The following is a 13,891-nucleotide window of genomic DNA, read 5'->3' as shown; positions in this document are numbered from 1 at the left end:
TCTACACGGGCGGACAGTCTTTCAAACGACTGCAGCAATGCTGAGGGCCCCGTTAAGGTCATCAGCACTTGTGCAGAGCGTTAACACAGAGAGACTTGCAAGCAGCTTGCGGGCTTCTCGCTCGGCACTCCACCTCCTACGTGTAAACGCCCAGCGCTTCCCATAACAAGAAGCCAGCAAGCAAATGAGTTTTTTTTAAAAAGCTGACTGAAAAGTCCACTTAAAACTACTACGAATGACCAGTGAGATATTTTTGCGCATTTACACTAAACGATTATCACTCAAATTGGTTCGTTTGAATGAATTTTGAGCGATACTCATTGTGTGTAAATTGGACTTTACTTCAAATGTAGGATCACCTCTCATATTGCTGTATGTCTCCTCTTCTGCATGAATGAGCTCAGTCAGAGCTGTCACTTACGGTCACAAATTCTGGACACTTGGTACCGGATAACCTTCACTATGTAGGGCCGGTTTCACATCTGCGTTTCTGTCTCCAGTTGGTCACAGATGTGGCTGAAAATGCCGGAAGAAAAGCATGCAGCTCTTTTTCTTCCACCCAAAAGCCAGGTAGCTGGGGAAAAGCAGGCGGATCCCCTTATAGTTAATGGGGTCCGTCCAGCGCAGTTCGGTTCAGTCCAAAGATAGAACTGCTCACCTGTGGAGATTTCCTGAACGGAGAAGGAAAGCAGAATCCCTGCGCCAATGTGAAACAACCCTGCAACAATGACCAACCTAAGGCCTCAATGCAGATTGCAAATTGGGATAATTAACTGTACATTTTATTTTGGATGTGATTCCTTTAATATCAGTTAATCAGAAATGGCAATCTGTTAAGTGTTCCTTTCGGTTCCCTCCAAATCATCGGCATGGCAGATTATGTGTACCGGCTTCCGAACCAATAAGGGTCCATTTACACGGGACGAATTTCGGGCAAACGATGCCTGAAACTTGTGTGCTCACCCTCCTGTGCTGTCACATAGGAGCTAGCGCAGTGGGTTGTTGGGGGGCGAGGCAGGGCAGGAGACTTCTCTCCTCTCGCTCCCCCGCCCCTCTCCACTGAGATAACACAGGGGCCGTTCACTGAAAGGCTGCTGTTTAAACTGAACAATGAGCTCATTGCTGATCTTTTAGAAACTATGAGCTCATTGTTCAGTGTAAATAGCGGCCATTCAGCACTGAACAGCAGCTGTGTTATCTCAATGGAGAGGGCCAGGGGAGCGAGAAGGAGAGAAATCTCCTGCACTGCCCCCCCCCCTCCCACTAGCTGCTTCGTGAGCAAGACAGCTCTGCTAGCTCCCATGCACGGGAGCGGGGAGACACAGGGACGTGTGTCTGGCATCGTTTGCCCGACATTCGTCCCGTGTAAATGGGCCTTAAGTAACGCATGATAACCGCATAATTGTCGGCCTGATTCTTATCCGTATCACCAACTTTACACAAGCAGAATATTTCCATTAAACATCAGCGTAGAATTTGCGTAAACTGGATGTCACATAATGTCAACTTACAGAACTAATTCTATAAAACATGAATGTGTCATTAATAAACCCTGATATAAAAATTCTTACATATTTGAATTCAGGAGGTGAAATCAAACTAGAATCACCAGGAAATCATCTTGTGAAAGAAATCATGTTGACAGGTGGTTTCAGAAGAACTGACATTTTAGACGCACACTACACCCCTGAGGAAATTCATTGAGGGGTGTACTGAGTGATTAGACCCCACAGGTGATGTGATTTTTTTTTCTTTTTCTTCCTTTTTTTGGATTTTTTTCAATAATTTTTATTTGAAAACAAAAAACATCAATGTTTCCAGTAATTATGGAGGTTTAGCCCCAGATTTATAATTTCGCCAGGGGCAAAAGGAGAAAAAGTCTCCCAGTCTCTCCCAAGCATGGAAATGCCCCATATATGGATGTCAACTGCTGTTTGGGCACATGGCGTCCTCAGAAGTGAAGGAGCAGTGCATGGCTTTATGTATACACTATATGGATAACATCGGGGAAATCGTATAACAGCGGTCCAAGCCATTAATAATAATCCCAGGACGAGCGGTATATTGTGAAGCAATCTTATGCACAGGCGCAATGGGATTTCACAGTGATGTATGGTGTCCTTTGTCCCAAGTCTGACAGACTCTGCACCAATTTTGGGTCCTTCCCAGTGGAGGGAATTTCACTAGGAAAGTGTTGCCCTGGTACAATACATGTGGCCTCGCTTCCAGAAGTACTGACTACCTTCCCCCCCCAGCCCCACTTCCTGGTCCCCAAATATTAGGGCCTTGATGACCTCCACCTGGAATTTAAAGAAAGTGCCAATGTGGCACGTAGGCATTATACAGAGACAATTGGTTATACCACACTCTTGTTTTCCGCATGACATTATACTGCCTGAGGACTTGATCTTGACAGGTCAACTACTCCCATGTACCTGTTGTAATCAAGGCTGCAGTCTGGATTGGGGGTCTCTGTACCGGGCAGGGAATACTGCTGTGGCTGTGTATTGTGCTCACTATAAGGCACATGTGTCAAACACAAGGCCCGCGGGCCGAATCCGGCCTGCTGCTCATTTTATGTGGCTTGCGGCATGCCGACGGCCGTGCACCACTGAAGCGATTACCAGCTGGGGTGCCGCAGCTCCCCGCTGGTAATCACTGTTAGCACTGATCCCGGCACACACTCTGACGTCAGTGTGCAGCCGGGATCTGAGTCCCCTGCTCCTCAGTTCCGCAGGAGAGAACTCTGGGAGGAAGCGTGTCGGGCGCATTTTAACTTTTTCCACACCACCTCTGCCCTATTCAGCAATTCCAGCAACCTGATTGGTTGTTTGGCTTGGCTGATTCACCAAACAACCAATCAGGTTGCTGGAATTTCTGAATAGGGCAGAAGTGTTGTGGAAAAAGTTAATATGCGTGATGTCGGTGTGCACCCGAGGATCAACGTGAGCAGAGGGGGAGTGTCGCTGACAGCAAGGAGGAGGTAAGTATATGGGTTGGGGGGGGGAACTATTATTATTGAGGGGGGGTTTATATGACTGACGGGGATAATATTATTGCGGAGGGGGATAATTTTAATGTGGGGTTATTACTATTGAGGGGATTAATATTACTGTGGGGGTCGCTATTACTACTGGGGCCACTGTAGGGTATCTGGATAGAAAATGAGGGAATGGATGGATGGTGTGAATTATTCCAGTAACGAGCAGGGGGGTAACTTGGGAATGTCATATGCCTGCATGGGGGAGCTGGAAAGAGAGAAAGGAAAAAGGAGAGGTGGTAGAGATTAAATAAGACTACTTAGTAGTTTACCTGTGTAGTGAGGGTCAGCCAGGGCAGGGGCAGGAGAAGTTCTGGTATGCAGGGAGACAGTGAGTATATATATGCTGGGTAAGAGGGCGGGGAATTGGGTCCCTGCATTCTAATTGGTCCTGGATCTAAAGGGGCAGGGATATAAGGAATTGAATGAAAGGAGGGAAAAAAAAAGCTGAAGGGGATGTGGGGAAAGTGTGGAGCGTGAACTGAAGGATAATGCTATTGGGGAAACAAAGAACCAGAATGGTTGAAAGATCAGGAGTGTAAGGGCAGGGAAATCTGAAAATTACAATGGCATAAAAACTGGAACATTGGCTGCTTTGGCGTTTGGGTGAAATTTGCGAAGGAAGGAATGGACGGGGGTTAGGAGGGAGGAGTAATATGATAATAGGGCATGTGGGAAGGGGGAAAAAATTGATATATGGGGGGTAGGGTTTAAAAGGGGGGTAGCTAACAGGGACTGGAGTGCGCAATTAACCTTCAAAGATGTTTTTCAGGCTTTCGTTAAGGCCTATGGGTGTAAGTGTATTAAGTTTAAAGTTCCAAAATATGATACTCTACTCTCTTTTACCTCCTACTCTGCCTTCTAATGTGTACTTTATAGCTTGTATATTTTAAACACCAGCTAAACTGATGAAGGGGTTATCCCTGAAACACGTTTTCGTAAGCTAATTACGTACTTTAATAAATAAAAGGAGACGTTTTCCACACCTTTGGTCACTTCCTACTTGTTTTAACCTGGAGTGTTGCACCTTCTCCACTGCCAGTTTTTAGTCTTATTCTCTTGCGTCCAGTATTAATATTAACCCCCCCCCAGTAATATTAACCCCACAATAGCCACAGCAATAGCCCCCCAACCCATATACTTACCTACTCCTTGCAGTCAGCGCCGCTCCTCCTCTGCTCTGCACTGATCCCTGGTGCCCATGGACGTCCATGTGTGAGCCGGAATATTTCATCCCTTGTCCTCTCCTGTGGAACCAAGGAGGAGAGGACTCGGGAGGAAGATGCTGGGTGCACACTGACGTCATAGTATGCACCAGGATCAGTGTCGCTGCAAGATTACCGGCAGGGAATTGCGGCACCACGCTGGTAATCACTACAGTGGTAAGCAGCCGTCGGCACGTGTGCACCCTCGGTCGGAGCCCCTGACTGTCGGTGGCGGAGCGCTAACGGCTCCGTGGAGCACGGTTTGGGAACCGCTGCTCTAGAGTATACTTCTTCTCTGTCAATATTTAACTCCTGCTTTTGTGTTACAAATGCTGCTGACAACAACGTGAATAAAACCTTGGGATACATTCACATGTAGCGGAAAATGGAGCAGATTTTCCACAGTGGAAAAGCAGCACCATTTCTGCCTCAAAAACAATGTCAAAATCCGTGCCATTGTTGCAGATCCACAGCGGATTTCCATCTTTTATTGAAATGATGAAATCGGCTTCAGAACCTCACCAAAATCCATGTCCAAATCTGCACCAGTAGTTCCATTTTTGACACGGAAATGATGCAGATTTTTGGTGTGGATTTATCGCTGAATTTTCCACTCCATGTGCCTTCCACCCTTCCGAGGTCAGTAAAATGAGTAGCCAGCTTGTTGGGGGGGTGGGGTAAAAAGATGACTGGGGAAGGCAATGGCAAACCACCCCACAAATAGTCTGCCTAGAAAATGTCACAATGTGACATAACCCAAGGAGTCAGTCATGATTGGTGCATGCACCAGGAAACTTTACCTTATCCAGCTACCTGAACCACATGGGGATTGAACACTGACGTCATGAGCGAGAGCTTAGTACTGCATTTCTGCTACCTTAACACTCTGCGTCACACAAGACTCTGCTGTGTACAATACCACTATTAAACTCTTTACCTTGATTACTCCATTGTTACATTCTGATACCTTAAATATAAGCTTTGGTTTGAGGTTTTCCTTCACAACTATATACATCATTGAAATCCTTTCGCTGCCACCTGGTAAATAGTAGATTTTGAATTGTTTGATATACAAGACTGTACTGCAAATAACACTTTTTTTCTAAATGACTGTAATAGTAATGGCTTCCACTGTATATATTACACTGAACTCTGGTATTGCTGTGTCTTTGTTTGCAGCCTCGAGCTGATCCTATTCCCATCTGTAGTTTTTGTCTTGGGACCAAGGAATCCAATCGAGAAAAAAAGCCAGAAGAGCTTATATCATGTGCAGACTGTGGTAGCAGTGGTAAGTAGGCATTTTTGGCCAGGCTTGTGAAATCCCAAAAATGTATCTATTTTAAGAAATTGTTCAGGTTCATATAATATAGCGTGACTCAAAAGTCGGGGCCACGCAGAATATCTTCTGAACGAAAAGACATACAAGTAGGATACTTTGTTGGGTAGGAGAAAACTTTTTGGCACTATGGTGGAGCCTGTCGGGCATTTTGGTGGTCACTATCTTGGATTCCATCCAAGCAACTTCAATGGAAAGTGGGTCATGGGATATATGATTAAAAGGATAGAAATTGATAGGCGCTGTCATTTTTTTTCAATACCTGTAACCATTTCAAGTTATGGATGATGTCATATTGAGTATTAATAAAGTTATGTTATTCATCACATACTTATCACTCATACTTTTAGATAGGGGTAGTAGGATTGGGCGGTTTTGTCTAAAATTAAAATCTTAATTTTTCTCAAATTTATAGATGATTCTCAATTTTAATCTTTGTATTTAATTTTTTTCTGAACTGACTGAAAAGTACTAACTATGGCACCACCAAGCGATTCACTGCTGTGTGCTAAAAGCTGCAGCTCATTCATGTTTTAAGTGGCTACTGACTGTTGATATGGTACCAGAGTTTGCCTAAGGGTGCTATTAGAGTAAGACGCTAGCGCTCGTGTTTTACCGACAATTACCAGGCGGCACATGTAAACGCAGGTGATACCTGGCAATGGTTGAGAAAATGTGGTGTCACGGTGAGCTACTATGGCAGCCAAAGGCTTGAATATGGCCTCCGGGTCTGCCAACTACAGTGACCTATGAGGTTCAGCCTCTGGCTGAGCTTGATGGGCTTTATAATACACTGCTATACTGAAGTATAGTAGTTTACTATGAGAATGGAAAAAGTAAGTAAAAAAAAAGTGAAAACCTCACCTTAGTACACCCCCCCACCCCCATTTTTATTTTTTTTAAGTGTTTGTGTACAAAAATAGCAAAACATTAAACTATATAAACTTGGTATCGCAAGCAATCATGCCGACCTACAGAATGTTATAACATTATTTATTTTGAATGCTGTAAAAATAAAAAACAAAAATATAAGCCAATCCCCCCCCCCCCCCCCCAAAAAAAAGTAATAAAAGTTATACAATGCATTCTATGTACCCACAAATTATGCCATTACAAAACACAAAGAACAAGCCCTCATATGGCTGTTGATGGAAAAATTAAAAGGTTGTGGCTCCTGGAATGTGACAAAGAAAAAAACACATCGTATATACTCGAGTATAAGCCGAGTTTTTTAGCACAAAAAATGTGCTGAAAAAGCCCCCCTCAGCTTATACTCGAGTAAGGTGTTAAAAAACAAAACAAAAAAACCCCGCAATACTCACCTCTCAGCCGGCGTCGCTCTCCCCGGCGTGATGCTCTCCCCGGCGGTGCGGCAAGCTACTTCATTCTTCTCCCTGCTGTCATCTCCCTGGCTCGTTCAATTCCCCGGCCGTCAGCGCTGTGATTGGATCGAGCACCTGCCAATCACAGCCGGTGCTCGATAAACCAATCACAGCCATTCAGTGATGTCACTGAATGGCTATGATTGGTTTATCGAGCACTGGCTGTGATTGGCCGGCGCTCGATCCAGTCACAGCGCTGGCTGCTTCTCCTGAGTCACAGCCGTGGAGTAGCGGGCGGTCTTCTCCTTCTGCTGCCGGGACTTCCCATCCCCCGCTTGAGCGCTGCTGCCAGTCCTCCTCCCCGCCGGACAGACTGCCCGAGAAGATAATGGTGAGCTTCTACTGCGCCCGAAGGAGGGAAGATTCATCCTGCTGTATGTATGTATGTAGTCTGTCAATATCAAAGGTATATGGCTGTATACTATGTATGTGTGTATATATGTGTAGTCTGTTCATATGGGGGGAATATGGCTGTATATATGTCTGTATACTATGTATGTGTGTATATATGTCTGTATACTACACTGTACAGTCTGTGTGTGTGTGTGTGTGTATATATGTTTGTGTGTGTGTATAAATTTTATATATAATATATATATATCTGAGAGTATATGTGTCAGACCCCATATTCCTGTATAGACAGTGTCTGTATGTATATATGTGTATAAATATATATAATATATACACACACCGTATATACTCGAGTCAATACGTTTTACCAGTTTTTTTGTGGTAAAACTTATTGACTCGGCTTATACTCGGGTCGGCTTATACTCGAGTAAGTTAATTGGTCATTAAAGCACAAACAGGCTTCGCAACTAAGGGTCTAAGCAAATTCCTGTGGATAGGAAGGCGAGGCAGGCATGTTCATGGTACCGAAAGGCTTAAAGTCTGTTCTTACTCCTGAATAAAGTTATGCGGATGTTACAGTTTATGCGGATGCGACAGTGACCAACATCTTTCATCATGTGGACTTTGCAGACAGAGACCTAAAATGTTGCATACAGATGAAGGTGACGGTCTTATGAGAAGAGATTACAGTAACGGTAAACTCGCTGTTCAAATGCCTATTACAAAGTCTGGAAGACGGTGATCATGTGCTGGCAGTGACTAGGCCATATGCAGATGCCAGGAAGAAGGTGGGAAGCCAAAATCCTATAGAAGCTATTTGTAAGTTGAACAGAGAAGACTTGGCGGGTGACTTTAAAAGTGGCAAGGACTGAAGTGGAAACCCCTGAGACAAAGGGAAGCCTGGAAGTCACAAAGAAAAGAAAAAAGGCAGAAGCGCCCAGATTGTGTTCTAGTAAAAGTATAAGGACAGAGTCGCTGGTGCTCTAGCCAAGGAAAGGCCTAAGTCTTCCAGACAATGCAGGCGGAGCGAGATAGATGGAACATAGCTGAGCTGTACCAAGAAACCTATTTAAGTATTCAGGGCTCAGAATTCCCCAGAGTAGAAGCTTTGACCCAGGAGGTGGGCATAAAAGTGAAAAGTCCTACTGCCTTTATCAGAGGAGGAGATATGTAGCTATGGATTGTCAGTGTTGGCCATTAGGGCGTTTATAGGCAGGTTGCATAAAGATCTCAAGCAAGTAAAGGGTTCTTTCAGTTAATTAATGAGCAGACACAGGTATGGGTGCGACTGCAAGAGAAATACCTCTGAGTTCCTGAACTTTGTGTCTCTGGAGAGGTTCTATCCAGGTTCATTGGAGATCACTAGGGAGAGAGCTCCTGCTGCTAGGTTGACAGTGTGGATGGGTATGATGTGATGGAATCTGATGCTATGCATTAAGGTGCTAGGCCTAAATGATAGACCTGATTAAGCCTATGTTATTTAGCAGCAGATGGCCAGGGATAGTATGTATTTGTGTATATGGTGAGTAGTAGCAGTATGCTATGTTTGCTATTGATTTACCACAATAAAACGTCTGGCATGGACATGATTTACCAGTGTGCGACGATCTATCTGGTGGAGGAAAGATGGCGATCTGATGAGCTAACAACCCAAAAGTTGTCACCTATAAATAAATTATCAATAAAAAAAATGTATATTTGTTCAAAAAGACTTTATTGAAGTCTTAAAGTATGAACATTGACATGTATCCATAAACAGTAAAGATAAATGGCATACATTACCACAGTCTCTCCTCTACATAACAATACCAGTAATTATTAGGAAATTATAGTATGAAGAGAGGTTTATAACAGCTGACACCCGCGAGCAATAGCCGATCGCGGCTATTAACCATTTAAATGCTGCTGTCAATTCTGACAGTGGCACTTAAATCCTCCTTACCAGACTGTCTATCTAGGGTGGCTTGATAAACTGCCTGTTAAATTGCAGTATGACGTAATGCTATAGCATTACGTCATACTGCAGGAGCGATCAAAGCATTGCATGTTAAAGTCCCCCAGGGGGACTTCAAAGTAGAGTAAAAATAAATCAATAAAGTTTTTTTAATTGTAAAAAAAAAAAAAAAAGAAGTTATAAAAGTTTAAATCACCCCCCTTTTGCCATATCTATTATTAAAAAATCTAAATTATAAAATAAAAATATGTTTTTGGTATCGCCGCGTCCGTAAAAGTCCGATCTATCAAAGTAGCGCATTATTTTTCCTGCACGGTGAACGTGGCCCGAAAAAAAAAAATAAAGACCGCCAGAAATGCACTTTTTTAGTTACCCTGTCTCCCAGAAAAAGCGCAATAAAAACCGATCAAAAAGTCGTATGTATTCCAAATTGATACTACCGGAAACTACAGGACATCCCGCAAAAAAATGAGCCCTTGCTCAACTACATCGACGGAAAAATAAAAAGGTTATTGCGCGCACAAAATGACCGCAGAAAATAATTGAAAAAAATTAAATGTGTTTGAAAAAAAAGAGTAGTATAGTAAGAAAAAGCCTATACAAGTTTGGTATCGTAGTAATCGTACTGACCCATAGAATAAAGTTATGATGTCGCTATTGTTGCCGTTTGTGCGCCGTAGAAACAAGACACACTAAAAGATGGCGAAATGTCGTTTTTTTTTTTTTCACTTTACTCCACTTAGAATTTTTTAAAAGTTTTTCAGTACAGTATATGGTACTTTAAATAGCACCATTGAAAAATACAACTTGTCCCGCAAAAAACAAGCCCTCATACAGCGACGTCGATGGATCAATAAAGGAGTTACGAATTTTTTGAAGGGGGGAGGAAAAAACGAAAAAGAAAAAGGGGCCGCGTCATTAAGGGGTTAAAAGCCCATTGACTTTACACTGGGGTTTTCAAACAAGAGTATCTTTCACACAACTTTCAGTTGCATGAAAAAAAAGCAGCATGTCCTATTTTAGTGCGAATGAATACGCATGAAACCTGAATATTGAATGCGTATTCACACCAAAGATGAATGGGCTTTCTTATGCTTTTTTGGCACATGTAAATATACAGTATATTTAGTGTACAAAAAACCCACAGGGACTGAAATGCACGCTGTCCGTGAATATGCCATATATTCACGGGCTGAAATTTGCATACACCCATGTGAAGCAGCCCTTAGGGGTTAAGGTATGAGGTGCTGAAACACAGCCTATTTTATAGCTCCCTCTCCCTGGGACTTTCATGGATCAGCCTCCCTCCCCATTAGCAGCTGATCCTCGCTCTGCCTCATTAACATCAAATTATCTTTAATTAGCTCCTCCGATGTCCCAGTAATATGCTGTAAAGCAGCAGCTTCAGGATAATCATGCGGCGGTAATCACTTCTTATGGGAGGCATATAACATGCCTGACCTTCCTGGGGAGATCAGAACGTTTCCGAAGACAAGTTTACTGAGTAGCTCGAAGTCCATCCTACGGAGCTTCCTCACCCCCTGGGACTCTGACTAAGGCTCCATCGAAACGGAGTGCTCAATCGTTCGCACAAACAAATGATGACAGAGTTCTCGCTAACTTGTGCAGCCTGTTTACACAGGCAGATCATTCGCAATATTGTTAAGTATGGCTATCACAAATCGTTCAATTGTTACATTCACTGTACCGGTAAATGATCGCTGTTCACATGCAACGATGTGCGAATGAGCGATTTATTGACATGCCTACTTAAGTTGAACGAAAAGCACAAGAATTCTTGTTTGTCCTCCAATCGCTGGCCGTGTTTACTCTGAACATTTATCGTTCAAACTCACACGATTCAACGATTCCTTGATCGTTTTATGTAAGAGGGCCCCAACATTGTAGAAGCTGTCTCCGAGTCCACCAGGTCACACTATTCCTTAATAAGCACTCGCTGTACAGAAGTCTCAGGAGAGCAGATCTATCCACTCCTTGTCTAAAGACTGATTCCCCACCCCAGAAGTAGTCGGAGGAGATGAAACTTTGTGTGATTGTAACGTTGATATAAGTGATTACAATATCAGAGCAAAAGGATTATTTATTGTGGAGAACTGATCACTTGTAGGGAGGCTCTAGTACCCTGTTACACTGCTTCCAGCTTGGATACAAGATGTGAGATATGTGGACATGGAGGTTCTAGAAGCCTGCTGTACTGCCTCTAGCCTCGATACAAGATGTGATATGGGCAGGCATGGTGGCTCTATTACCTTAGTGGGCTGCCTCTAGCTTGGATACAAAATGTGATACGAATGGGTATAGAGGCTCTAGTACACTGTTGTACCACTTCCTAGCTTGGATACAAGATGTGATCCAGGTGGGCATGGAGGCTCTAGTACCCTATTGTGCCGCCTCAAGCTTGGATACAAGATGCGATACAGACGGGCATGGAGGCTGTTGTACCACCACTTGCCTGGATACAAGATGTGATACGACAGGGCATGGAGGATCTAGTACCTTGTTGCACCACCTCTAGCTTGGATAGAAGATGTGATACAGGCAGGCATGGAGGCTCTAGTACCCTTGTTGTACTGCTTCTAGCTTGGATACAAGATGTGATATGGATGGGAATGGATGCTCTATTATTCTAGTGGGCTGCCTCTAGCTTGGATACAAAATGTGATACGAATGGATATAAAGGCTCTAGTACCCTGTTGTACCGCCTCCTAGCTTGGATACAAGATGTGAGATATGTGAACATGGAGGTTCTAGAACCCTGTTTGGGCGCCTCTAGTTTGCATACAAGATGTGATAGGGGCAGCCATGGAGGCTCTAGTACCCTGTTGTACTTCCTCTAGCTTGGATATAAGATGTGAGGTATGTGGACATGGAGGTTTTAGAACTCTGTTAGGTCGCCTCTAGCTTGGATACAAGATGCGATACGGGTGGGCATGGAGGCTCTAGTACCTTTGTTGTACTACTTCTAGCTTGGATACAAGATGTAATACAGGCAGGCATGAAGGCTCTAGTACCCTGTTGGACTGCCTCTAGCCTGGATACAAGATGTGATATGGAAAGGCGTAGAGACCCACAGCTTCCATATGGTATCCTGCAGCATAGTGCTACACATTTGCTGGAGCCCCAGATTGTGCAAACTCGTTGGCTATCAAAGTTTACATCTCAGACATGTTCTATTGGAAATAAAACTGACGACCGAGCAGCCACAGACGTGTGACAATGTTGTAGGAGCTTCCTGTGATCTTCTTGTGTGCAGCCGAACATTATCCTGCTCCCTCTTGGAAGCCACCATCAGAGACAACACAAACTAAACCTAGATTCGTCGCTGAAGGCAACCCAGTTCCACTCCGCAGCGTCCAGTTGCATCGTTCATGACACCGCTGCAAAGGGAGACATCAGTGTGGGTCAGAGGCCGTACATGTAATGGGCGCCATGACACCAAATGTCCTTTAGCCAAGCACCTACAATGGCGCCACCTTTCTCTGGATGGCGAACAATGAGACAGTTAGAGCTGCTTGTGCTTGTCGGACGATCAGATGGTTCTCTCTACTGGTGGTCTGTTGGGGGTGTCCTGAGCCCGGTTGCCGTATGTGTCCTCACATATCCACTGGTCCCAACACCTCTAACAGTCTGGACAGAATGGCCCAGATGGGGACAATTCTTTCGGCACAACCATCCAGCTTCTAACGGTGAAATCTCTTCTCTGCATCATCTCTGCCTGAGATATAACTGCGCAAAATGACAACTTCTTCTAGAGGCTGCATTTTTTTTTGTTATAAAGAGTGTATAAGATACTTGAAAGACCCAGAAGTGTCCTCTTAATTCACTGCCATTAACTCTTGTGTAAAATCTTTTAAGTGACATGTTTCAACTTTCACATATAGTCACAAGAAAAATTAAGTGAACTTTTTTGGAATTACTTGGATCTTTGTATGTATTTATTTCTAATAAAATGTGGTCAGAATTATAGACAATCATAATCTAAGGCAGGGTGTATAATTACCATGTATTGTGCGGGCACAGTATGCCTGTGTGATGCACGGTAACGCAGTCCTGATCGTAGCGTGTCGAAATCACATAAATTACCCAGAGGAGCGTGCATGGCCGTATAAGTCTCCTTACTCACCTTTCAGGCACCTTTTCACACCCCTTCTGGGTGCTCTACCTGGGGAGAGACTTTGCCATCCTCCGACCCACTCATACCCTAGGTGTCGCCACACACTTTTTGGGTGCTCTCCTTAAGGAGAGACAACAGCCCTCTTGGCCAAAATTGCATAATACGCAAGCATAAAAAATAACATCCGATCTCTCCTCGTCTGCTGTACGCCAGGTTTGTTCATCGTCATGGTTACATGTCCATCATTGTGGCATATGCACTAACTGAAGAACATACAGCTGCAGACAAAGATGCCTTTTATGCCCAGCTCGTCGGGCTCGGCGACCTGAATGCAAACCCAAGTCTCTTGACTCCTGGCTACGAAGACGTCGTTGGACCCTTTGGCGAAGGCCCAACCAACGACATTTCACACCAGATGCTGTCATTCTGTGCCTCAATGGGCCTCACAGTGGCGGGGTCCTGGTTCCAGAGACGTAGCATTCATAGGT

General features: G+C 44.0%; 1 protein-coding gene across 3 annotated transcripts in view; it reads left to right on the top strand.

The window, feature by feature from the left end:
• Nucleotides 1-13,891, top strand: part of KAT6B (lysine acetyltransferase 6B) — a 109,352-nt gene that overhangs the window by 27,059 nt on the left and 68,402 nt on the right. For all 3 annotated transcript variants that reach the window (XM_066600392.1, XM_066600390.1, XM_066600391.1), the window contains exon 3: nucleotides 5,425-5,533. In XM_066600392.1, coding sequence (XP_066456489.1) covers nucleotides 5,425-5,533 — 109 coding nt within the window. The remainder of the gene's footprint in view (nucleotides 1-5,424; nucleotides 5,534-13,891) is intronic.

This window comes from Eleutherodactylus coqui, chromosome 4 (genome assembly GCF_035609145.1).
Source record: "Eleutherodactylus coqui strain aEleCoq1 chromosome 4, aEleCoq1.hap1, whole genome shotgun sequence".
NCBI classification, from domain to species: domain Eukaryota; kingdom Metazoa; phylum Chordata; class Amphibia; order Anura; family Eleutherodactylidae; genus Eleutherodactylus; species Eleutherodactylus coqui.
The sequence above is the reverse complement of the archived record's forward strand: the minus strand, read 5'-3'. Positions and strand labels throughout refer to the sequence as shown.